Source organism: Palaemon carinicauda, chromosome 40, assembly GCF_036898095.1.
Source record: "Palaemon carinicauda isolate YSFRI2023 chromosome 40, ASM3689809v2, whole genome shotgun sequence".
NCBI lineage: Eukaryota > Metazoa > Arthropoda > Malacostraca > Decapoda > Palaemonidae > Palaemon > Palaemon carinicauda.
Window position 1 is genome coordinate 20,017,385 of NC_090764.1, and position 27,808 is coordinate 20,045,192.

Below are 27,808 nucleotides of genomic sequence, written 5' to 3' on the forward strand. Positions count from 1 at the left end.
ATCATCTCTTTCACCTCCACACACATCTGGAAGCTCGTGGAGTACGCTGGTGCGCCTTGCGCACATCAGGAAAGGGCGCGCAGATAGATGACAGAGTACCAGAAGGGCAATATTAACTTGAAAAACTACCGAATCGAACAAAACCAAAATGGCTGCTGATACCGAGGACGGCCAAGCCTCTTCCAAAATTAAAATCCACATTACTGGAACGAGAGCAAATGCCCGGTACTGAAAAAACTGTCAAAACAAACTATGGTACTTAACATTGGTAAAGGTGAAGTAGCAACGTCAGTCATGTTAATTAACGACAATCACTTGCGAAACACACCTAACAAAATAAATAACGACTTAGCGGGCAAGTACAAAACAGAAGGATGACCTGGAGAGCGCGAGTAGTAGGTGTCGGTGGGGTAGTCCAACTGTATTCTCTAGGGCCTGTCACGGCCCTCCCCTTTGATGAAGGGATTATCTAAATGGAAGACAGCCTGGGAATAGTGGTTTACACACGCCCTTGTTAAATACACGACACCAACAAGGTGTTCGCGCGAGGGTTGTAACCTCTGCATTCCATGCTTTAATCTTTCTCTAGTATATTTGGAAGGTTTATATTAGAAAAGTGTAAAGAAGGACCCTTTTCACCAGCCGTCACAGATCAACCCAGAAAAGATCGTGGGCGCGAGGGCGAAGGTTGGCGCGCATTGCGCACATTAGAAAAGGGAGCGCAGATGTGTGCTGGCGTGCAGGTGATCGTGGGCGTACAGGAGACCGTTGGCGCACAAGGCGCGTAGCAGGAAAGGGCGTCCAGAAGTGCGCTGGCGAGCTGAAGATGTCTGGCGCACAGAATGGTCTCCGAGGCGCAGATGAGCGCTGGTGATCAGGAGATCTACGGCGAGACTCAGCAACAGGAGATCGCAGGAGAGAAGTCTGGAACGCAGCAGGAGAGCGTAAGAGCGCTCGCGCAGGTAAAACCTGGCACTTAAGGGACTTACCCACATTGTGGAGTAAGCCCTTAGCCCCGAAGGGACCGGTGCTCGTAGGAAACGAGGTACGTTGGCGCCCACAGCGCATCTGCGTCCAGTAGAAGGTCTGGCAGGAGGATCCTCTGCGGGGAGGGTGAAGATGAAGACGACCACAGGCAGGAGCACCATCATCAGACCTCCGAAGAGGAGTCTCTGGAGTGAACTCCCCCAAGGGGGAGAAGCACTTGCAGGAGAGACCGTGGCATCAGCTGCCCCCGAAGGGAACTGAGCCCTAAGCAACAACAGCAGAAGGAGACCTCCGAAGAGGATTCTCTGTGGTGAACTTCCCCCCCCCCCCCCCCCCCCCCGAAGGGACCGGTGCTCGTAGGAAACGAGGTACGTTGGCGCCCACAGCGCATCTGCGTCCAGTAGAAGGTCTGGCAGGAGGATCCTCTGCGGGGAGGGTGAAGATGAAGACGACCACAGGCAGGAGCACCATCATCAGACCTCCGAAGAGGAGTCTCTGGAGTGAACTCCCCCAAGAGGGAGAAGCACTTGCAGGAGAGACCGTGGCATCAGCTGCCCCCGAAGGGAACTGAGCCCTAAGCAACAACAGCAACAACAGCAGAAGGAGACCTCCGAAGAGGATTCTCTGTGGTGAACTCCCCCCCCCCCCCCCCCGGGGAAGAGACACTCGCAGGAGAGACTGTAGGGCTCAGCTGTCCCCCAAAGGAAACTGAGCCTTCAGCAACAACAGCAGAAGGAGTCCTCCGAAGAGGAGTCTCTATGAGTGTCCTCTCTCGCGAACGAGAGAGGAAAACTTCGTAGAAGAGACTGAAGATGGAGCCCAAGGGCCAAAGGGTCAGCCAGTGACCTAGGAGCCAGCCCCTTGAGCGTAGCTGCAGGTGAGACCGCTCAGCACCAAGAGCAAAGTCGCACAAAAAACTATGGTCCGAGAAGTAACCGCTCAGCCCCTTGAGCAAGTTTACAAAAGCGGTCGCTCAGACCAAGAGCAAAACGCCGGAGGACCAGGAACATATCATAATTATTAAAGGTAAGAGAAGTTTCCCCCGAAAGGGAAAGAAACTCAAACCTGGGCAGGGAACCTCCCTCGGAAGGGAAGTTACCCACCCAAGGAGGCGAACCTCCTGAGTGTTCTAAGATGAACTGAAGAGCTGTCGGGTGTCTCGGGAGAACTTCCAGGAGAAGGAGACACGCCCCTGACGAAGTCCTATAGAGGAGGCAGCAACAGCCGACTCCCCGAGTCCCAACAAGACAGCTCTGCTTCGTTATCACATTAGGCAAACGGAAAACAGATCGTTAACTGTGAAAATAAAAAGTAATTAGTTAACATTCATTCCCCCGGGAAGACTCCGAAGAGGAAACCCGAGGGAAAAGAACACAAGAATTACATAACAGGCAAGAGCCCCAACCCCACCTACACTCACGGGAAGGGGGAAGGGCGAGAACTGTAACAAAAACTGAATTATAACAGTTATAATTATGCAATTCATTAAAGAATGTTCACTAAAAGTAAGAACGAAAAACCCCCGAAGGGAAACGTTCTAAAGCTGAAAAGTTAACAAATACAATTAGATTTAATAAAAAAATAATTGAGATAAAAAGTACTGCGTAGCAACTCTACCCGAACGGGGGAGCTATCGTAGTATGTAGAAAACCTAGTAAAAGGTGAACGACCTCCAGAGAGAGAGAGAGAGAGAGAGAGAGACCGTAGTCAAACTACACTCTCACGTTCCTACGCTGAACCCCACCTTCCCCGTAGGAAAAGAGGAGTAGCGGAGAACAAAATAATAAGTCCAGCGATGACGACTCCCCACGGCGCCCGTGGAAGGAGGCGACCGAAGGACCAAGGAAGAGATCGCGGTCCATGAAATTACATCGTAGTGGCCTGACTGCCGGCGGCCACACGGTGATATCGTACACACACACACACACACACACCGCACGAACACTGAACAGGAAACTTACTGATTTCTATACTCAAATATATACATAAACATAAAAATATGTTTACATATATATATGAGTAAAGAAAAGTAAGTAATTAAGTAAAGACAAAACAATAAATGGCTGCCATGCGAGGACGGGAACAGAGACATCCGTTCATCGTCCGAGCCAAAAGCGAAGTGAGTCAGTTCACCAGTGTGTGAGGGGGGGAGGGGTAGCTAGCTACCCCTCCCCTACCCCTGCTAACTAGCGCGGGGGTAGTTAACCCTCGTTAAAAATCTAATGGCTCGCCATTTCAGCTACGCCGAAAGTAATACCCTATGTAAATAGCGTGGTTTGTATTTCGGTTACGGAACAAACTGTAAACAAAAAATGACACAATTGTATGAGCACCTGTACAGTATACCGGTACGTATACTAAACTAGGGGGTGGGAATGTTCCCCACGCTCATCATTTCACCTAGTGAACGAAGCGAGACTGTACCGCGATTCCTCCCCTGAGTGGAATGTACTCGGTACCACACTGTCTTTCCCATGGGGAAAGAAATTATAGAAGTGGCGCATGCATGACTCTTATCGATCGGTCTCCCTGGACATTTTAGAAGATGGTTTTTACTTGTTCTTTTTGAAGTAGCAGTGAAGACTCTAACAGAGATGAGATGGGGGAGAAGGAAGAACTTGAAGTTCATCTTCTCCTTTGTTGTGCAGACCAATGACGACACAGTCACTGGAAAAAGAGACCACAACAGTCCAACAAAGTGATATGTCCTTAGTGCCTTCTGGTATTGGCAGTGACTGAAAGGAATAAGAAAAGCAGCACCCCTCCCCTTCACACTTGGCACTGGCAGAACTCTTCCATCGATGGAGTGCCCGCGGATGTGCAAGTAAAACCAACTTCATTAGATTCACATTGTTGTAGTTCTAAGGCCATACATACAAGGGATAGGACAGCAGCAGACATGCTGAGCAAAAGGAACAAGGAAGTTGGATAACGGCAGGTGGCACAGAAAACTGTTACACCAGTACAGTTATCAGGAAACTAGATATCCTTGACTTCTTCCATTAATATCCCTCAAACATATTTGTCTGCAAAAGCATTTATTCAATCCCTTGTCTGCAAAAGCATTTATTCAATCTAAAAGATAAAGCAAAAGGTTAAAACAGGCAAATGAGGACGTCAAAAATTACATCTGTACTGTCTGGCAGCTAAAGTCAAAGTGTGGGTTGCTCCACCTGTCGGGCAACTATGTTTATCTTAAAATTTTAAACAGACATTCCAGCTTTGCTGAAATCATAATCCTATTCAAGGACAATGGTTTGTATTTATGTAGGATGAAATTAGCTCATTCACTTTTCACACTGCAGAAAATTACAGCTTTGCATATTTGGAAGACATATCTCTTATTATCCCTAAAAGAATTGAACACTAAATCACCTATAAATAACTAATAAAGAGCAAACATAATTTTTTGAGGCTGAGGTTTTGACTTTGGAAATAATAATGAATTAAGCAGTAGTGGATTGGAAGTTAATCAATGTAAACACTCATTCATTTCACCAGTGCTTCTTTCCAGTAAGAATATGGGATGAAAATTTCTTTTTGTTTTCTATTTTGGCAGAAGCTATTGATCCTTAGATTGAACAGCACATAAATCCAAAGTAGTTTCATTGAAATAACAAAACTGTATTTCTATAAAAAGATGAATTACAGCATGAAGGTCAACAGGATAGCCAACCATAGAAGAAAATATGGAGAGGGAAGAAAATTTAGGCTATGAAAATACTAATCAAGACAATCTGCTATGTAATGTACTGTACAACAAAATTATGCATTTCTCCATGGGGGTTTAGAATAAGTTTCATAGCATTACTTCAACAAAATGAATCTGCCTTGCCATTGGAAAACATTATTTTTCATGGTCAAATACAACAAAAACAGTACACACAAAATTTACAAAATTCTTGTTTCATAAATAAAAACCACTTGATATTACTTCAGCTTAAGACTGTAGGTTTGAGAACTGTTCGCTCATACATTACTAGTACAGTACCAATACCCATATAATGTACAATACACTACAGTACTAGGAAAGCCTCCCCTCACCTTTTCTAGTCTCCCTATATACCTTTTCAAAAATTTTCAAAACTTTCTCAAGTAGCCAAGTAGAAAATTCCTTATGAAGGAGGTTTCAAAAAAAAAATATGAAGACTTCTCAAGAAAAATGCAGGAAGTTTTGGTATTTCAAAATACATGGTGGTATAACAAATGCATACTTCATAACAGCAAAAATTAAGATAGATGTAACTTGGGATGGAAGGGGTGAAAATGTGGCATTGTATGTGACCAACACGAGCAAGTTTAATGAGAAAGAATGTAGAAATTGGTTATCACATGGTGGCTCCTGCAGCTTGCATGTTATCAGGCCACTATAGTAGTAATAAATAGCAAGAGTATAAAAGTAATGAATAATAAGGGAGGGTTCGTAATTACCGAAAGGTGTTATAAGAGGATATTTTTTCAGGCCCGTTCACTTGGAGGCACTTGCCAATAACCTTTGGCCAAATTAACTAATCTTTTTACCTCCCATGACCTCTAAATTTCTTTTTATTTTCTATAAGATACTGTAGGATATTTTTTCAAGTGACAATGGCGCATAAGGAGACAATGAATGAACTATAGGCTAGAATGAGTAGAATTGGAGTTTGTCATCATAAATTTTTTGCTATTGGGTTATTTAAAAGCTGAGCAGAGAATGAAACAGTAGATATCATGAGACTGGGATCCTCACAGTAGCATACAAATACTGACTCAAGAGTTCCTTTTTCATAGATACTATGCTGTACGTAGTCATATTTTATTCAAGCCATTAATTCATTCACCCTTGGAAATTAACACAAAAAGACTTTACTCATTCAATAGCTGAACATTTTTACTCCAATAAATTCATAAATTTCAATTGTAAAGCATGATAACAAAAATTTGTTTTTCTTATCATTTATTTCTTTAAAAAATGACGAAGAGTTAAAAGCCACCTAACATGAGGTTTGACTGTATATGAGAAAGAGGCACTGCAAGACTATCTCAACACATGGGCTTAGCCAACATAGGTAAATTAAAACAATGAAAATTGAAATAAAGCATCATCATATAATATGGTGCACAGATAGTTTAACAAAATGAAAATAATCACAAACCCTACACTCACAAAATCTCTATTAATAAAGTATAAAAAGATCCAGGCCAGAATATGTCTCTAATGTTAGTCCAAATGTACTAATATAATTTCTATCATTACTGTATTAAAATTTAGTTTAACAAGAACAGTAAATTGTATATCTAGTTTTTCATAAAAAAGGTTGCCAAAAGGATTGATGATGGAATTGGATCTGAAAATTGGGTCACGGTAAAATTAAAAGATGTTAGCTAGCTATGTGGGAAGATACGGTACTAAAATAATTTTTAGCTCACAAAAAGTAAAGTTTCAGTGGTATCCATCTACTGAGTATTCAGTACTAAAGATTCTTTACAGGATAATTTAGTCCCTATCTACATTAATTCATGCCATTAATATTTATCCATTTTATTGCCTTTAGTGGGAGGGTGGGCTGTGACACCCTAGCAGTACCAGCTGAACTCGGTTGAGTCCCTTGTTAGGCTGGGAGGAACGTAGAGAGTAGAGGTCCCCTTTTTTTTTTTTTTTTTTCTTTGTTGATGTCGGCTACCCCCCAAAATTGGGGGAGGTGCCTTGGTATATGTATGTATGTATGTATTGCCTTTAGGTATCTTTCCATTATTCTAGCTGTCATCTTCCCCTTTTCCATTTCATTTATGAAACAAAACCTATGGAAAGTGCTGTGAAACTAGAAACACTAATAGGCCTGTTTAAATTATTTGGAAATGTAGCTCAATGTAGAGATTGCTAGTTTCATGTGAACTTGTGACTTTCCATAGTGTGGGAGATGGTTTTTATAACGGGTATAATCTTGTCTCACTCACCTGAGGTATGACCGAGAGGCGAGTCATGTTCTCTTGGAGATCCTTCAGGTCAGGCTGCAACTCATCATTAGCATTTATTCCTAAGCGTAGTTTATCCATCACCGTGATGAACAACTGTTTTATGGAAATAGAGTTTTGAGTCATGGAAGAAATATGGTAATGATTAAATACAGTACATATACTAATACCATTTTTCAATCAATAACCTTTTAGGTAATGCATATAATTTCTACTTAAAGAACTAAGAAATTAAGATTAATTACTTACAGATACAATGTCTGCAATACATTTGCTAGTGTTCCCTTTGTCATCCTTGATAGTGATGGGCCGATCCTCACGAATGCGATCTATTGCTGCGGGACAATCAAGCTGTAATGTTCAAAGAGTGATTTATTATATATGAATATTTATACAACCAAATATAAAAATGTTGCTAACAACATTGCTTTACTTTTGACCTTTCTACAATCTTATCACAAACCTTACTCACGTCACCTTTTACTCATCTGAGTCCTAGTATGATGTGGTTAATATATTCATGACATGAATGTATACAAATCTTGACCCTTTTACCCGAGGCTATTTTGAAATTTCCAACCCTTAACCCCCAGGGGTTATTTTTTGTCAAGCACATTTTGCAGTATATTTTTTAAATTGCTCTAACAGCCTTAATTTTCACCATAGAGAGGTCAGGTTGGTCTCATTCTCTTGGAAAATGCCTGATGTTTCTCAAAAAATTATCAAAAATATGCAAAAAACAAAATTTAAATAGCATTTTTTTGCAAGGACGTACCGGTACGTCCATGTGGGTAAAAGGATGAATTTTGTGAAACGTACCAGTACATCCTTTGGGGGTAAAAGGGTTAAAAGTAATTTGTATTTTCCATAGCTATATAAACCTGAGCTCTTTAAAACTGGAATGGCCATTATATAATCAACAAAAAGTAGTTAGAACTATGACTGAGAGGGAGGTTGAGGTGGGAAATTAAGTTAAAGGACTAAGGTTTGTATAATAAGGAAAAATACAAATTACTTCTAAAATGTTATTTGTTCCTAGATTTATACAAACCTTTTATGAGACTCACTGTTGGAAGTCACCTAGAACCAAACTGAAAGTCACTTTTCCTTCACGGACATTCATCCTACCTACTTCCGTATGGCATTGAGGAATGTGACTCCAACGAACTCCAAACATCTAATTATAAGGATGTAGACGTTACGACCTTGGCCAAGTTGGAAGAGCCAGTCATTCAACGTCTACTTGAGACTTAAGCCAAATGCATTACCATACACAGGATGTATACTTGAATCCAGCGAGAAAGTCGGGAGTGTTACAACACAACAACTGAGCAGCCATTTCAGGACCAGGCAAAAGGTCCAAGGTACAAAGAGGCCATGATGGTCCGACACCTTCAGCACCAAGTACACTGACAGGTAAACAGGAAGGCTCCTGACAGGGCTAGGATTGCAAGTTCTTCCTTTAGATGGCAGGGTTACAAACTACCAGAGTTGCATCTGCAAACAAGCAGCCCCATTAAGCCCAAAAGGAACAGCATCTGGACACTTAGATTTTGCTCCTGTTGGGGTTAATGAGGATTGCAGTGCTCTTACATAACACTAGACAACTTTCTGTCAACTTATACAGACAGGATTGAGAAGGTCCAGAACTTATGTTTGAGACAGACTGGTACTGGGTCTTCCTCAGTCTGTGAGATGATGAAGGCAACAGAACCTTGACATGATGAAGGGCCTTAACTTTTCCTTCTCTTTCGCTAATGCAAATAAGACAGTCTTGAGGGAAAGATTCCTATGATGCCCTCCTAAGGTTAGTAGTAGATGCGTGACCCAGTACCCTGAGGACGAAAGTTAACAATGGTAACTATTACCCTAAGATAATGGTTGCTAACCAACTTCACAGGAACCGGTCAGTGTGAGAGCTCTGTCGGCTAAACTCCAAAACTGCATGAATAGTACCGTAAATGATACCCATACCAGCTTACTGTACAGTCCTTGAGATCGATCTGAGATAGGACTGTTCACCTGCAACTGATGAAACAGCAGTTATTCTGGGCTCACAATTGTCAACAGTCTCCAAGGTTATCTTTAAGCAAGCAAGGTCTGTAAAGCACAGAGTGCATACCAGGGTAAGGAACAATCCTATTATATCATGATAAGTATGAGAAAGGTGGGCGCATGTGCTTCAAACTGCCCATGGCCAACGGTGCTGTTCGGTAAAGTAGGTCCACCTACCAAGTGCAACAGCGGTAATAATTGTAACAACGGCTCACACTCGCTTGACTGACCCTATATATATAAATGAGGGGGGCGAGTATCATCACTTCCTCCCAAAGAACATACAGTATAGTGAAAAGCCTTCCCCCATGAGTATGTTCTATATCCTTTTCTTCTGAAGAAATAAATGTTCTACGAAAGAAATGCAGGAGGGAAAAGAAGAAGAGAGAAGGTGAACTCTCCTTCCCTGCTGTCACAAAGGAGTCATGGTCTGGGCAACAAATAATGACTGTGCTCCCTCTGAAGGGTTAAAAGAGCTCCCTTAGCTGTAACACAAACCACTACAATGAAGCTTTTTGTCATAAGAGGAGCATTAGGAAAGCTCACTGACACTGCAACATTGGGATCACCATCTGGGGAACACTTTTGACGCCAGGTGAACCTGACAGACAAATAATTTTCACTAACGAGCAAGCAGGTACGGGAACTACTAAATCAGAGTTGGTAACTCCTTCCCGAGGTAGAGAAACTACCACAAAGTGAGACAAGTTATAAAGAGTTCATTGTCTTTTAGAGTGAGAACAATCCAAGGGGGGAGGCTTTGCAGTCACCTATCCACAAAGATAAAGAAAACATAGGGTTTCAAAGGTTTGTATCCTCATGCAAACCACGTTCACCTCACCACATGCTTGCCTTTTGGTGCGCTTCCTCTTGCAAGTGAGAGCGCTCTTAGAAATAAAAAACCCAAACTTATCACAAATGAATGTAAAGTAGGCTTCACACAGTCAAACAGTTTATCAAGCTCAGTTTGACAAACATTTTTGAAGTGGCATGAACGTGGGAACTGGGTACTTAACTGTCAAACACTTTGAAAAAAGTCTGATTCAGCCTGACTTTTGTGGGCGGGGCTTCCTTAATCCACAAACCGTTTGCATGTGAGAACAAGCGTCAAACATCAAACACGCCTCAGTAGATCTATGTGTGTTTCTTTGTCCATCCTCAAATAATTACACCAGTCATCTAGATCTAAGTTCAAATCAACAAGCAAGTTGGTATGTGAAAGTTGATCTCTTTTTAACGACCAGTTCTTCATCCACTTTGATCTTATTTTTTTTCCTTAGTGCCAACGTTAAGCCAATGACAATCAAATCGTCCTGGGCAAGAGGCATATCTTTGCTTAACAAACAGCATGAGTCACACCGAGTCGAGGACTTTGGTTTGATTGTTGGACACCACTTCAAATTGTTTGACAAGCAGGTTGGACAACCGGATTTGACGAACCAATTAACAGTGTAAAAGCCCGTTAAGTAAAGACCTAACAATCGAGAGAGTAATGCGACACTGCCTCTGTACCCTTTGCAGCCAAAGAATAGTGGCTATTCTGTGACAGATAGGTAGGGCTTGACCCTCGCACCACCTGTCGTTAACCAACTACTGTACTTTGTTAACATTTCAATGGTCGTTCCAGTACTAATGAAAACATCCCTATTTTAAAAGATGAATGGTTTGTATAAACATTGGAACAATGCACCTTAACACAGATACCTCTGTATAACATATAGGTGCTAAAGTTTCAGGGAGACACTAAACAAAGTTCAATAACCTACCAACCCTTTATGGTTTACTGATGCCATTCTTGATCCCACAATACTTGAACTATGTTCCAATGTTATTCTTTTACAATTTTCATTAATGTAGCTTAGGAATTAGTGAAAGTCCCAAAAATGCCTGAGTGTAACAACTGGAATTTTTTTTTTCTTTTTTTTTTTTTGCCATTTCGCTTAGCAAATAGGGAGATACTTATGATGAGGAGATAAAAGCATTCAGCCATAGTTGTGGCTATGGAAATATCCACACTAACACCAATAATGGTAGAATAAAAGAGCACAAAATAAAACCTGGACTCGGCCAGAATTCAGTTTAAAATTGCATAAGAGCTTTCTTGTGACACTTTAAAAATGGAAAACTTGCAGTAAAACCTTTAAGGATGATGTATGTATAGAAATGACTGTATCCGCGTCTTTCCAATTAAAAAAAATTCTCACAACCACAATACAGTATCTATATAAGATCAATAAGGTTCTAAGCCTAAACCAATTAACTTCAAGAATTAACTAAATAAGATATACTGTAATACGAACTAGTCTGTCTGAGCATATACTGTACAAAAAATCTCACTTGAAAAGAATGACACCAACCTTGTATTTCTTCACAAATGCTTCGACTGTAGGATACTCATCACATTGAACCAGTTTGAATGCTGCTTTATACTGTACCAAAAGTTTACTGCACCAGGCAGTGTATTCCTTAGGGGGGACAACATCCTGAAAATTATAAAGGTTCTTAAATATCACGATTATCATTATCTCCTCCTATGCCTATTGACACAAAGGGCTTCAATTAGATTTTATCAGTAGTCTCTATCTTAAGTTTTTAAATCAATACTTCTCCCATCGTCATCTACTACTTCATTCACACTTCATAGTTCTCAGCCATGTAGGCCTGCATCTTCCAACTCTTCTAGTGCTTTGTGGAGCCCTGTTGAAGGTTTGGTGACCTAATCTCTCTTGGGGAGTGCAAATAGCATGCCAAAACCATCTCCATCTATATAATTATCTAATTTCATAAAAACAACCACTGTTCTGTTAAGATAATATTTTACGGCAGAGCATCAACTTATGAAAGTACAGTGTTGAAAAAACTATAACAGTACAGTATTGAGAAAAATCAAAATAAAAAAAATTGAACTGCAACCTTACTAACATAATATTGCAGACACAACATTACAGAAATAAATTTTTATATCAAACTGTATATAAACCTCATTTACAGTATTCTTTCACATTTCTAATATCACAAGATATTTACCTTTATGTACATTTTCTCAAGGCACTGTAAGGTGTTGATTACTGCATATAATTCACCAAGATTATCATACCTGTGAAGAAAGAAAAATTATTATAGCCAAGAAAATTTGCAAATGACACTAAAAATTAAATGTCTGTAAGAAACATTACGAATAATGTGGTTTTAACTTTCTTTAGGAAGAGTTAATATCATTTACACTAGAATATCCTTCGAAATCTAACACTAATCTCAATAAATCATGTTCCTTTGCTCTACTGATATTTATCGTTCTATTAAAAGGTGATAATTCTAGCACATAGTAAAATTATTCTCAGGGTATTCAAGAAAAGAAAGTTTCCGATTAAGGCGGGCATCACTATAGAGTTGTTCACTTAGTTGTAATTGATTTGAAACTACAAAATTAATACAATTTGTATTTTTCCTAGCTATATAAACTTGAATCATTTATATGAGTTACTCCTAGTCTCGCTTTCTCTATGACCAGACAATCAAAAGAAAATTGATTTGATTGCATCATGCTTCGTTACTAGGCAACTGCTGCGCATGAGCATGATGCTTGTTCAAAGCTCTTCCTCACAACACTCACCTGGTCAAAAACTTGCAAGGCAGTTGATGCAGAACATTTGATAAATGACTTGGGTTTGTATAGCTAGGAAAAATACAAATTGTAATAAATTTGAAGTTCATTCCTTCGCGGATACAAACTTCTGAGTCCTTTTTGTGGGAGTCTTCCTTAGGTGGGAGGAAGTCTCTGTGAAGTTGAGAGGTATGTCCTTCCTCTCTCATAGATACACTTACTATAAGTAATACCAAGAGATGAAAGTGAATTATTTGAAAATAGTGTAGCCAGGTTGTAAAGAGGCAAGGCCTTATCTTCAATTCTAGAATATAAAATACTTTGCCGAGGGTGAATGAATTTTCTGGCCTCCTGATATCTAAGGTCATTGATGCCAATATCATTTATGAAAGGATAAAATTAAATTCAATTTAAAACCATAAAAATCCTTATCAAAGCTAAACAGCTTTCAAAAGACCTGGTTCTGAAATAAATCTAACAATACCGCTAGCATAGTACAACATATCATGTCCAAGAATTTTGGCAAGGATGAACCTGCCATCCTAACCTCGTGTCTTAAACAGATATCTATTTCTTTCAGTGCTATAAGAAGGGCATTCATTCAACAAATGCCTCACTGTCAAGGGTACCAAACAGTCATTACAATATGGCTGGTGTTGGCCTGTTAGCAGAAACTCATGTATCAACCGAGTGTGACCAATACGGTGACGACAAAGTAGTCTTCCACTTTCGGGGCATCATGTTATACCTCCAGGGGGATATAACATTTGTTATTTTTCTCATCTTATTTTCAAATCAATGCTGTTGCCAATTATCATAAAACAAATTCTAAATTCTAGGTAAAAAATCATTACAGAGAATGGGATACCTCTTGGTAGCAACTCAGCTGCAGCATTCTTTGCCAGTAAATCTGCCCTCTCATTTCGACACACTTTCATCTGCCGAAACCCAGCAAAATCAAACCATTATACCTCTAAGTCAAATAATAAAAAGCCACTCTAAAATCTTTAAAACTAAAGGTTATTGGGATAGAAAACTTTTAAAGCTTGTAGGACACTTCTTGCATCACTAAAAATGGTAAAATTACCCTCATCTTTTAATGCTATTTTTTCAATAGCGGTTAGTATGCCATATAGTTCAGAAATCGAGTCAAAGATTTTTATGTCACTCTGTGCAAGGCATATAATTCTGAAGACCAACTTCTGGTCATTGTTTGAATAACCCTGTGGTTTTGGGAATCAAATCAACTCCTGCGGTAAGGAGAGTTCCGTTCAGTAAGTCTCAAACTGTTCTGCATTCCCTTTAATTTTGCTTAGATCACGAAATCTATCCCAGTATGCCTTGTCGAGGCTCCATCAAGACAATTTCCGTAAAGGTGGATTATTGTTGGCGCATGATCACTAGTATGCTAATCTAATGATCTCCAATTGAATTCGAGAAGGCAGTTAGAGATTACAATTGAATGGTCAATGCATAACAAGGTATCTCTCTGGACATGAAAGTGCATGGGCTCTCCTGTATTAAGGAGTCCTACATCTTCATTCTCCATAACTGATGATATCATATTACCCCTTTCGTTTGCTAAGACATCACCCGATAAAGGATGTCTACCATTCAAATCTCTCTCCATTTTTGCCCCATAATGTTTTAGGGAGTCATTTTAGTGGCATTTATTGTCCCTGTGCATGTTTACTTTTATCCGTTATACAGTAATTATAAAGGCCATATGAGAAATTTGAGTTTCCTCATATTTTCAAAGAAAAGTCCCGCAGGTACGGACAGAAGACGAGGAGGGGGAATGATCTCTTGTAGATTGTCTTTTGCGGTGAGAACGACATCTCTCCCAGTGGGAGGACAGCCACTCCCAACAGTACTCACATGATGATTTAACACAACATCTTTTACCTCGGCAAGAAGGGCCAATCGGATGTCAATCTATTTCTACCCGGCTCATAAATGTACCAAAGGGGCATCTATTATTTATATTATTACTAGCCAAGCTACAACCCTAGTTAGAAAAGCAAGATGCTATAAGCCCAAGGGCTCCAACAGGGAAAAATATCCCAGTGAGGAAAGGAAATAAGGAAATAAATAAATGATGAGAATAAATTAACAATATATAATTCTAAAAACAGTAACAGCGTCAAAACAGATATGTCCTATAAAAACTATTAACAATGTCAAAAACAGATATGTCATATATAAACAATAAAAAGACTCATGTCAGCCTGGTCAACATGAAAACATTTGCTCCTACTTTGAACTTTTTAAGTTCTACTGATTCAACTACCCGATTAGGAAGATCATTCCACAACTTGGTAACAGCTGTAATAAAACTTCTAGAATACTGTGTAGTATTGAGCCTCATGATGGAGAAAGCCTGGCTATTAGAATAACTGTCTGCCTAGTATTGCGAAAAGGATAGAATTGTCCAGGGAGATCTGAATGTAAAGGATGGTCAGAGTTATGAAAAATGTTATTTTGATAATAAAATAAATTTTTGAATATACTTACCCGGTGATTATAATAGCTGCAACTCTGTTGCTCGACAGAAAAACTCTACGGAAAAATTCGCCAGCGATCGCTACACAGGTAGGGGGTGTACTCAACAGCGCCATCTGTCGTTCAGATACCCATTACTCATTGTAAACAAAGAACTCAATTTTCTCCTCGGTCCACTGTGTCTCTATTGGGGAGGAAGGGAGGGTCCTTTAATTTATAATCACCGGGTAAGTATATTCAAAAATTTATTTTATTATCAAAATAACATTTTTCAATATTTAACTTAGCCGGTGATTATAATAGCTGATTCACACCCAGGGGGGTGGGTAGAGACCAGCAAAATATGTTTACATCATATGAGCTAAGAATTTTTATTTCATTTTGGAAGTTATCAAAATAACTAAACAAAATAAATAGGTACCTGGTAAGGAAGTCGACTTGAACAATTACTCTGCCTTTTTAAGTACGTCTTCCTTACGGAGCCTCGCGATCCTCTTAGGATGCTGAGCGACCCCTAGGAGCTGAAGTATCAAGGGTTGCAACCCATACAACAGGACCTCATCAAAACCTCTAATCTAGGCGCTTCTCAAGAAATGACTTTGACCACCCGCCAAATCAACTAGGATGCGAAAGGCTTCTTAGCCTTCCGGACAACCCAAAAAACAACAATAAAAACATTTCAAGAGAAAGATTAAAAAGGTTATGGAATTAGGGAATTGTAGTGGTTGAGCCCTCACCCACTACTGCACTCGCTGCTACGAATGGTCCCAGAGTGTAGCAGTTCTCGTAAAGAGACTGGACATCCTTAAGATAAAAAGACGCTAACACTGACTTGCTTTTCCAATAGGTTGCGTCGATTATACTTCGCAGAGATCTATTTTGTTTAAAGGCCACGGAAGTTGCGACAGCTCTAACTTCGTGTGTCCTTACCTTCAGCAAAGCTTGGTCTTCCTCATTCAGATGGGAATGAGCTTCTCGTATTAACAGTCTGATAAAATAGGATAAAGCATTCTTTGACATAGGCAAAGATGGTTTCTTAACTGAACTCCATAAAGCTTCAGACGGGCCTCGTAAAGGTTTAGTTCGTTTTAAATAGAACTTAAGAGCTCTTACATGGCATAAGACTCTTTCTAGTTCATTTCCAACCATACGATAAGCTTGGAATATCGAACGATTTTGGCCAAGGTCGAGAAGGCAGCTCGTTTTTGGCTAGAAAACCAAGTTGTAGAGAACATGTAGCCGTTTCAGATGAGAATCCGATGTTCTTGCTGAAGGCATGAATCTCACTGACTCTTTTAGCTGTGGCTAAGCATACCAGGAAAAGAGTCTTTAAGGTGAGATCTTTCAGGGAGGCTGATTGTAGCGGCTCGAACCTGTCTGACATAAGGAATCTTAGTACCACGTCTAAATTCCAACCAGGTGTAACCAAACGACGCTCCTTCGTGGTCTCAAAAGACTTAAGGAGGTCCTGTAGATCTTTATTGTTGGAAAGATCTAAGCCTCTGTGACGGAAGACTGATGCCAACATGCTTCTGTAACCCTTGATAGTGGGAGCTGAAAGAGATCGTTCTTTCCTCAGATATAAGAGGAAGTCAGCTATTTGAGTTACAGAGGTACTGGTCGAGGATACGGATACTGACTTGCACCAGTTTCGGAAGATTTCCCACTTCGATTGGTAGACTCTAAGGGTGGATGTTCTCCTTGCTCTAGCAATCGCTCTGGCTGCCTCCTTCGAAAAGCCTCTAGCTCTCGAGAGTCTTTCGATAGTCTGAAGGCAGTCAGACGAAGAGCGTGGAGGCCTTGATGTACCTTCTTTACGTGTGGCTGACGTAGAAGGTCCACCCTTAGGGGAAGTGTTCTGGGAACGTCTACTAGCCATCGAAGTACCTCGGTGAACCATTCTCTCGCGGGCCAGAGGGGAGCAACTAGCGTCAACGTTGTCCCTTCGTGAGAGGCGAACTTCTGCAGTACCTTGTTGACAATCTTGAACGGAGGGAATGCATATAGATCTAGATGTGACCAATCTAGGAGAAAGGCATCTATATGAACTGCTGCTGGGTCCGGGATTGGTGAGCAAAATATTGGGAGCCTCTTGGTCATCGAGGTTGCGAAGAGATCTATGGTTGGCTGGCCCCAAGTGGCCCAAAGTCTCTTGCATACATCCTTGTGGGGGGTCCATTCTGTTGGAATTATTTGTCCCTTCCGACTGAGACAATCTGCCATGACATTCAAGTTGCCTTGGATGAACCTCGTTACTAGTGATATGTTTAGACCTTTTGACCAGGTGAGGAGGTCCCTTGCGATCTCGTACAACGTCAGAGAGTAGGTCCCTCCTTGCTTGGAGATGTACGCCAAAGCCGTGGTGTTGTCCGAGTTCACCTCCACCACTTTGCCTTGAAGGAGAGACCTGAAGCTTTTCCAGGCCAGACGTACTGCCAGTAGCTCCTTGCAGTTGAAATGCATTGTCCTTTGACTCGAGTTCCATATCCCCGAGCATTCCCGACCGTCTAATGTCGCACCCCAGCCTACGTCCGATGCGTCCGAGAAGAGAACGTGGTTGGGAGTCTGAACAGCCAGGGGAAGACCCTCTCTGAGGTTGATATTGTCCTTTCACCAAGTCAGACAAGACTTTATCTTTTCGGAAACCGGGATCGAGACCGCTTCTAGCGTCTTGTCCTTTTTCCAGTGAAAAGCTAGATGGTATTGAAGAGGACGGAGGTGTAGTCTTCCTAGTGACACAAATTGATCCACGGATGACAGTGTCCCTACCAGACTCATCCACAGCCTGACTGAGCAGCGTTCCTTCTTCAGCATCTTCTGGATGGATAGCAGGGCTGGGGGCTGATCGTCTTGTTGTTCAGCAACGTCTTCATCAGAGGGTTCCTCATCCGAAACTGATGAGGAAACGCAACGGAGTGGGCAACGTCTGGCTCGCTGAATCCGGTCGCACTGGTGGATGCGTGACGGAGCCGGACGCAATATCATGGAACTGCTGCACAGTCTGTGAACTGTCAACAACCATGGGTGCGCGAGGAAGCACAGCGTCAACCCGAGACTGTCTAGACCGTCTGGGTTGTGCAGTCAACACCCTACCAGGTTGCTGAGGTTGACGCACTGCGTCAAAACAAGTCACCTCTGCTGGTTGTTGAACGTCCTGAACGTCAACAACCACCTCCGAGCGTCGCTTAATGTCAACGTGCGGCTGGCAACCCACACTGGGTCGCATCGGTGGAGGAACCACCTCAACTGGCAGACGCGAGTAGGTTACCTCAGCGTCAACAGGGCGCACAACCGACCGGTTGGAAGGTTGATGGCCAGAAGGTTCTTCTCCGCATTTAAGTCCTCTATCAAGGCCGCAAGCTTGGACTGCATGTCTTGCAGCAAAGCCCATTTAGGGTCTACGGGAGCAGGTGTGGCAACAGACGGGGTTAGCGACTGAGGCGGAACCGTTTACCATCCCTGAAAGCCTTGTTATGCGTGACATAATAGTACAGCAAAACTTCAAAGGCTCGACAACAGCTGTGAAGTTGACCTGTAAACAACTTGGAGCGTCTCCTGGCTAGGCGCCAGGGAGAGTCTACCAGAATTGAGAAGTCTATCTGGGCAGAGGCATGAACTCCCAAGCCGAGAACTTCTCTCGTGTCATATCAGACTCTCGCTCTATAAACCAGTTTAAAAGAAGGGAAAGCAAAGGCTGTATCCCCCAAACTCCTCCTGGTGAAAAACCAGTCGCCTAGCCAACGTAACGCTCTCTAGGAGAGCGAGAGAGCACTAGCTTAAAAACAACGGCTTCGAAGTAGCTAGGCCTAGTGTAAGCTCTGACGTTTAGACGAACGAGGAGCAGCAGTTACAAAAAGATCCGGACGAAGATCCTTAAAAAAAATCATCATGATTTAATTAAAGTCCATAGGAGGCTAAGCAGCTTTAGGCTCCTCTCCATCTGACAGAGTCCTCAAGGGAATATCAGTAGGAGGGAGAACAGCAACTTCCTCATCTACAGGAACCTTGTCCGATAAAAGCTGAGTCTCTCACTGGTGCATTAGTAGCGGACCAGAACGCAACGTCATGTAACTGCTTGACAGTCTGTGAACTGTCAACAACTGAACTGTCAACCACAACAGGTGCGTGAGAACGCACAGCGTCCACTCGAGACTGCTTTGACTGCCTAGACTGAGCAGTCAAAACAACTCTAGAATGCGGAGGTTGACGCACAGCGTCAAAACAAGTCAACTCCGATTGTTAGTGAACGTCTTGAACGTCAACAGGAGCATCAGCCAGTGGCCTAACGTCCAAATGCGGCTGAAAAACCACACGAGACCGCATCGAGTGTGGTTCTAAACAACCTGACTGACGTGACTAAGCTACGCCAACGTCAACAGTAAGCACAAAGGAACGTTAGGTTGGCTGAAAGCCAGGATATCGATGAGATAAACGGCTAGACTCAACGGACTAATCGGTAGAATAGTCTTCCATAAGGGAGGCAAGCATATACTGCATGTTTTGCCATACAACCCCTTAAGGATCAACGGAAATGGTTGTGGTAATAGACGAGGGTAACGTCTGTGACCGCAACACTTTGCCTACAAAAAAAGACTCTCGGAGTCTGTGTTACGCTTTTGTTAGGCGGCGAGCAGTTATCCGATGACTGCATAGGGTCAGAGCTGTCCTAATGGCTGTAACCAGGACGCTGGACCTGTCCTGAAAGGACTGACTTTCGCTTAAGGGCTTCGAAACCTTGTGACAGGTTTCTTATGCGAAAAGCCTACGGATGGCGAGGAGAAACAACGTCTCTCTCGTCTTATGGTAGGGGAGATCTTGGTAAGATACACCCGATACCATAGAGGGAAAAACGTCTGTTCGTTGGTCAAGGCCTCTCGAACCCATAAGTTGTTTGACATTACTTCTCCCCTGGGCTTGGGAGCTTGTAAGAGGTCCCGGACTAGGTGAACGACAGGCACGAACAGACGAACCCTCGGACGCAACACTGTAACACTTTGCGCCTCGGACGCAACACTGTAACACTTTGCGCATATCACTTTATCACTTCGATTTTCTGTTTTGCACTTATTTCTACCTGAAACACGCAATTCTACCCTTCATTAAAAGGTAGTAATTGCGAAATTAGTCGTATAATGCAAGCTCATAATACCAGCAAAAAACAGAAAACATATTTTAAGATAAAAAGAAAAATCAGTGGCTGGGAAAGAGACTAAACACTAGTTCATATAACTACGTTTTCAATCTCTCACCGCACATAGCCTGGGGACGAGAATAAAAACCTAAAAACGTTTTATCCTTCCTCCCCGTACAGCGACTAGGGACGTGAGTAACACGAGAACAACGTTACCCGCTTGAACGGAACGTTTTCTCTCCTCTCTCTCCCTCCGTCTCTATCTCTCTCTCTCTTTCTCTCTTGATTTCGCACCTAAGAGAAGAGCCCAATTATATATCGTCAAAAAAACATGTTCTTTGACTAAAGGAAAAAACTGAAAGGTTTTTCAAATAAAAAGTTCCTTTAAATTAGAATTTAAAACATTTAAGCTAAGAAAGAATGAACAAAACGTCAGAATCGATTTACTCTTACTGCAAAGTGAAACCGTGATACACTCTCTCTCTATCGTAACGATAGAGCGCATGTTGAACGTCCTGAACGTCAACAACTGCGTAGCATAAAAAACTAACGTTAGTTCATCTTTGAAAACAGTACGAAGACTATCAAAGAAATTCTTTCATAAAATATTACATTTAAAAAGTTTTAAATCCTTAGCTCTTTAAAAGCTAAAGACGATATAAAGGGCTCAACGTTGATTAACTTCGGTTTCCAAGTTAGGACCGCCTACTCTCAGGAAAGGTCTATATAAACAAAGCATTAAAATTTATTTTTATATGTTTATAAAAAATGGAAAGTTAATCGAAGAGGCCTAATAAAGGCGGAGAGATATAAAATATATATAGGAAAATCTATAACGTGATAAGATAATTACTAAAAGCCTAAACACACTTCCGCCTAAGGGAAGGGTCGGCCATTTAAAAGTGAAAGAAAGTACATACTCTCTTTGCACCATAATTAAATCTATCCAAAACGAGTTCAAGTTTTAAGATGAAGATAAAACACCTGCATAGCGAAAGCTCAAAACTAGAATAGTGTACTTCACCAAATAGTTGTGAAAACAAATCCAGTTAGCAACAGCGAATTAGTAGGTCTTGCCGGTAGCCCGACAGAGAGAAAATTGAGTTCTTTGTTTACAATGAGTAATGGGTATCTGAACGACAGATGGCGCTGTTGAGTACACCCCCTACCTGTGTAGCGATCGCTGGCGAATTTTTCCGTAGAGTTTTTCTGTCGAGCAACAGAGTTGCAGCTATTATAATCACCGGCTAAGTTAAATATTGAAAAATCTTATGCAACATGCATAATGAACTAATTGAACAACGGTGCCAAAGATTAATATCTAGATCAGGAATAAGAAATTTAATAGACCATAAGTTTCTGTCCAACAAATTAAGATGAGAATCAGCAGCTGAACACCAGACAGGAGAACAATACTCAAAACAAGGTAGAATGAAAGAATTAAAACACTTCTTCAGAATAGATTGATCACCAAAAATCTTGTAAGACTCTCTCAATTAGCCAATTTTTTGTGCAATTGAAGAAGACACAGACCTAATGTGTTTCTCAAAAGTAAATTTGCTATCAAGAATCACACCTAAAATTTTAAAAGTCACACAAATTTAAAGAAACATTATCAATACTGAGATCCGGATGTTAAGGAGCCACCGTCCTTGACCTACTTACTATCATACTTTGAGTTTTGTTAGGAGTCAACTTCATACCTCATAATTTGCACTATGCACTAATTTTAGCTAAATCTCTATTAAGGGATTCACCAACTCCAGATCTACATTCAGTGGATGGAATTGAGGCAAAGAGAGTAGCATCATCTGCATCATCACAGCCAGGAAAGGAACGTATCGAATTCGACATAATAGTCATAAGGTACACACTCGTAATCTCACAAATAATACGCAAGTAACAATGAATATTAAAGACACAAGTACTGTACTATGCATTATAACGGTACAGTGAGGGCGATGCAGATGTCTGATAGTAGAGAGAGGAAGTGAGCCATCTCACCCACTTCATGACCAGGAGGGTTATGTGAAAGCACTTTGAACAACCGTTATGCGTCACACGCAGCAGTTGCCTAGTAACAGAGCATGATGCAATCAAACTAATTTTCTTTTGATTGTCTCATCATCGAGAAAACGCAACTAGGATTAACCCGTATAAATGACTTAAAAGTTTGTATCCGTGTATGAATAAATAACCATTAGGAGTCCTTGTGAAGCTGTGCTGCATACAGGAAAAAATGTCATGCATCTCTATATAATTTTTGTTAATAATGAGTTTTGTTTTTAGTTCAAATAGAATTGGAAATCAGCTCTGATGTTAATTTGTCAATTAAAACTAGGTTTACTTGAATTTTGTTTAATCCATTGGCTCTGACATGTTACTTTAAGATAGATAAAAAGATTCTGCAAGCCATGTGTATTTCACATCAAGTACAGGTCTACGTTATATGCTTAGGATTAGATTAGATAATCCACTGGACTGATGCAAAATGTTATTTTCATTAGTAAAATAAATTTTTGAATATACTTACCCGGTGATCATATAGCTGTCAGCTCTGCTGCCCGACAGAAAAACCTAAGGACAAAATACGCCAGCGATCGCTATACAGGTGGGGGTGTACATCAACAGCGCCATCTGTCGAGCAGGTACTCAAGTACTCCATGTCAACACAGAACCAATTTTCTCCTCGGCCCACTGGGTCTCTATTGGGGAGGAAGGGAGGGTCCTTTAATCTATGATCACCGGGTAAGTATATTCAAAAATTTATTTTACTAATGAAAATAACATTTTTCAATACAGTATTAAACTTAGCCGGTGATCATATAGCTGATTCACACCCAGGGGGGTGGGTAGAGACCAGCATATATGTTAACATTAAGAGCTAAGTATTTTGTATTTCATTTTAGCAGTTATTCAAAATAACAAACATAAAATTAATAAGTACCTGGTAAGGAAGTCGACTTGAACAATTACTCTGCCTTTTTAAGTACGTCTTCCTTACTGAGCCTCGCGATCCTCATAGGATGCTGAGCGACTCCTAGGAGCTGAAGTATGAAGGGTTGCAACCCATACTAAAGGACCTCATCAAATCCTCTAATCTAGGCGCTTCTCAAGAAAAGAATTTGACCACCCGCCAAATCAACCAGGATGCGAAAGGCTTCTTAGCCTTCCGGACAACCCAAAAAACAACAATAAAAAACATTTCAAGAGAAAGATTAAAAAGGTTATGGGATTAGGGGAATGTAGTGGTTGAGCCCTCACCCACTACTGCACTCGCTGCTACGAATGGTCCCAGGGTGTAGCAGTTCTCGTAAAGAGACTGGACATCTTTAAGGTAAAATGATGCGAACACTGACTTGCTTCTCCAATAGGTTGCATCCATTACACTCTGCAGAGATCTGTTTTGTTTGAAGGCTACTGAAGTTGCGACAGCTCTAACTTCATGTGTCCTTACCTTCAGCAAAGCATGGTCCTCCTCATTCAGATGGGAATGAGCTTCTCGAATCAAAAGTCTGATATAATAAGAAACTGCATTCTTCGACATAGGTAAAGAGGGTTTCTTAATAGCGCACCATAAAGCTTTTGACTGTCCTCGTAATGGTTTAGTACGTCTCAAATAGTACTTAAGAGCTCTTACAGGGCATAGTACTCTTTCTTGTTCATTTCAAACCAAATTAGAAAGGCTTGGAATATCGAACGATTTGGGCCAAGGACGAGAAGGAAGTTCGTTTTTGGCTAAAAAACCAAGCTGTAAGGAACATGTAGCCGTTTCAGATGTAAATCCAATGTTCCTGCTGAAGGCGTGTATCTCACTGACTCTTTTAGCTGTTGCTAAGCAGACGAGGAAAAGGGTCTTCAAAGTGAGATCTTTAAAAGAGGCTGATTGAAGTGGTTCGAACCTTTCTGACATAAGGAATCTTAGTACCACGTCTAAGTTCCAACCTGGTGTGGCCAACTGACGCTCCTTCGAGGTCTCAAAAGACTTAAGGAGGTCCTGTAGATCTTTGTTGTTGGAAAGATCTAAGCCTCTGTGACGGAAGACTGCTGCCAACATGCTTCTGTAACCCTTGATCGTGGGAGCTGAAAGAGATCTTTCCTTCCTTAGGTATAAAAGGAAGTCAGCTATCTGAGTTACAGAGGTACTGGTTGAGGATACTGATTTCGACTTGCACCAGCTTCGGAAGACTTCCCACTTCGACTGGTAGACTTTAAGAGTGGATGTCCTCCTTGCTCTAGCAATCGCTCTGGCTGCCGCCTTCGAAAAGCCTCTAGCTCTCGAGAGTCTTTCGATAGTCTGAAGGCAGTCAGACGAAGAGCGAGGAGGCTTGGGTGTACCTTCTTTACATGCGGCTGACGCAGAAGGTCCACTCTTAGAGGAAGTGTTCTGGGAACGTCTACTAGCCATTGCAGTACCTCGGTGAACCATTCTCTCGCGGGCCAGAGGGGAGCAACCAACGTCAACCTTGTCCCTTCGTGAGAGGCGAACTTCTGCAGTACTCTGTTGACAATCTTGAACGTGGGGAATGCATAAAGGTCTAGATGGGACCAATCCAGAAGAAAGGCATCTATGTGAACTGCTGCTGGGTCCGGAATCGGTGAGCAATAAATTGGGAGCCTCTTGGTCATCGAGGTTGCAAACAGATCTATGGTAGGCTGACCCCACAAGGCCCATAGTCTGTTGCATACATTCTTGTGAAGGGTCCACTCTGTTGGGATGATTTGACCCTTCCGGCTGAGGCGGTCTGCCATGACATTCATGTTGCCTTGAATGAACCTCGTTACTAGCGATATGTTTCGATCTCTTGACCAGGTGAGGAGGTCCCTTGCGATCTCGTACGTCATCGAATGAGTCCCTCCTTGCTTGGAGATGTACGCCAAGGCTGTGGTGTTGTCGGAGTTCACCTCCACCACCTTGCCTAGAAGGAGGGACTTGAAGCTTCTCAAGGCCAGATGAACTGCCAGTAGCTCCTTGCAGTTGATGTGTAACGTTCTTTGATCCGCATTCCACGTGCCCGAGCATTCCCAAACGTCCAATGTCGCACCCCAGCCCGTGTCCGATGCGTCCGAGAAGAGACTGTGGTTGGGGGTCTGAACAGCCAGTGGCAGACCCTCCCTGAGGAGAATGTTGTCCTTCCACCAAGTCAGTGAAGACTTCATCTTCTCGGAAACAGGAATCGAGACCGCTTCTAGCGTCTTGTCCTTTCTCCAGTGAACAGCTAGGTGAAATTGAAGGGGTCGGAGGTGGAGTCTCCCTAACGCGATGAACTGGTCCAGTGATGAAAGCGTCCCTATCAGACTCATCCACTGTCTGACTGAACATCGGTCCTTCTTCAGCATGTTCTGGATGCATTCTTGGGCTTGACTGATTCTGGGGCCGACGGAAAAGCCCGAAAAGCTTGACTCTGAATCTCCATTCCTAGGTACACTATAGTTTGGGATGGGACGAGTTGGGACTTTTCCATATTGACCAGGAGACCCAATTCCTTGGTCAGATCCAGAGTCCATTTTAGATTCTCCAGACAGCGACGACTTGACGAAGCTCTTAGAAGCCAGTCGTCCAAATAGAGGGAGGCTCTGATGTCTGCTAAATGCAGGAATTTGGCAATATTCCTCATCAGTTTCGTAAAAACAAGAGGTGCCGTGCTTAGGCCAAAGCACAGGGCTTGAAACTGGTATACAACCTTCCCGAAAACGAACCTTAGAAAAGGTTGGGAATCTGGGTGGATGGGGACGTGAAAGTAAGCATCCTTTAGGTCTAACGAGACCATCCAGTCTTCCTTCCTGACCGATGCTAGAACCGACTTTGTCGTCTCCATGGTGAACGTCTGCTTTGTGACAAAGACATTCAGAGCACTGACGTCTAGCACCGGCCTCCACCCTCCTGTCTTCTTCGCCACTAAGAAGAGACAGTTGTAGAAGCCCGGGGATTGATGGTCCCGGACTATGACTACCGCTCCCTTTTGTAGTAAGAGAGACACCTCTTGCTGTAAAGCTAGTCTTTTGTCCTCCTCTCTGTACCTGGGAGAGAGGTCGATGGGAGTTGTTGCTAGAGGGGGCTTGCGCAAGAATGGAATCTTGTACCCCTCTCTGAGTAACTTCACAGACTGTGCGTCTGCGCCCCTGTTCTCCCTGGCCTGCCAGTAGTTCTTGAGCCTGGCTCCCACTGCTGTCTGAAGAAGGTGGCAGTCAGACTCTGCCTCTAGAGGACTTGGAACCCTTCTTCTTGCTCCCACGTTGACCTTCGGCACGAGCACCTCCTCTGCTGGAGGCTCTGCCACGAAAGGGCGGAATGAACCTTGACGCTGGAGTGTCCATCCTGGGTCTAGGCACGGAGGGCAAAGGGGTGGCTTTGCGTGCGGATGACGCAACCAGGTCATGAGTGTCTTTCTGGATCAAGGAGGCGGCAATCTCCTTGATCAACTCTTCAGGGAAGAGGAACTTCGAGAGAGGAGCAAACATAAGTTCCGACTTTTGGCATAGGGTGACTCCAGCTGACAAGAAGGAGCAAAGGTGATCCCGCTTCTTGAGGACCCCGGACACGAAAGAAGCCGCAAGCTCACTAGAACCATCCCGTATGGCTTTGTCCATGCAGGACATAATGAGCATGGAAGTTTCCTTGTCAGAAGGGGAGGTCTTCCTGCTCAACGCTCCCAAACACCAGTCCAAGAAGTTAAAGACTTCGAATGCTCGAAATACTCCTTTCATTAGATGGTCCATATCCGAAGGAGTCCAACAAATCTTGGAGCGTCTCATGGCCAGCCTGCGGGGAGAGTCTACCAGACTTGAGAAGTCGCCCTGGGCAGAGGCAGGAACTCCCAAGCCGAGAACTTCTCTCGTGGCATACCAGACGCTAGATCTGGAAGCAAGCTTGGCCGGGGGAAACATGAAGGCTGTCTTCCCAAGCTGCTTTTTGGACTGCAACCAATCTCCCAGTACTCTTAAAGCTCTCTTGGACGAGCGAGCGAGTACGAGCTTCGTAAAGGCAGGTGCGGATGACTGCATGCCTAAAGCGAACTCAGAGGGAGGCGAGCATGGTGCTGCAGACACAAACTGATCAGGATATAAATCCTTGAACAGCGCAAGCACTTTCCTAAAGTCTAAGGAGGGAGGCGTGGTCTTGGGTTCGTCGATGTCCGTGTGTTGGTCGTCAAGATGTGCAGCTTCGTCATCATCAGAGAGTCCATCGTCTGAATGTTGAGGAGGAAGCGGCAAAGGAGTAGGTAAAAGCTGGGCGGCTGAGTCCGGCAGCACGGGTGCATGCGTGGCTGCACTGGACCCAACGTCATGGAAACGTTGGTCAGTCTGTGAACTGGCAACAACCATAGCTGTGTGGGGACACAAGGTGTCTACTCCTGACTGCGGTCGAGTAGCGGAAACCACAGTGGGTTGCGGAGGCTGACGCACAGCGTCAAAACACGGCAACTTAACTCCACCCTCCTGTTGTTGTGGTAACACGCGAACGTCAACGGAGGGTTCCGTGCGTCGGTGAACGTCAACATGCGTCTGGCAGGGTCGACTGCGCATGGGAGGAGGAACTCTCACAGCTGGAGTGCGGGAGCAGGCAGCCTCAG

General features: G+C 42.6%; 1 protein-coding gene across 2 annotated transcripts in view; it reads right to left on the bottom strand.

The window, feature by feature from the left end:
* Window positions 1–27,808, bottom strand: part of Vps28 (vacuolar protein sorting 28) — a 71,161-nt gene that overhangs the window by 6,803 nt on the left and 36,550 nt on the right. For both annotated transcript variants that reach the window (XM_068363449.1, XM_068363450.1), the window contains exons 3-6: window positions 12,025–12,094; window positions 11,355–11,480; window positions 7,192–7,293; window positions 6,925–7,038 (exon numbers count right to left, since the gene is read on the bottom strand). In XM_068363449.1, the coding sequence (XP_068219550.1) occupies window positions 6,925–7,038; window positions 7,192–7,293; window positions 11,355–11,480; window positions 12,025–12,094 (412 nt within the window). The remainder of the gene's footprint in view (window positions 1–6,924; window positions 7,039–7,191; window positions 7,294–11,354; window positions 11,481–12,024; window positions 12,095–27,808) is intronic.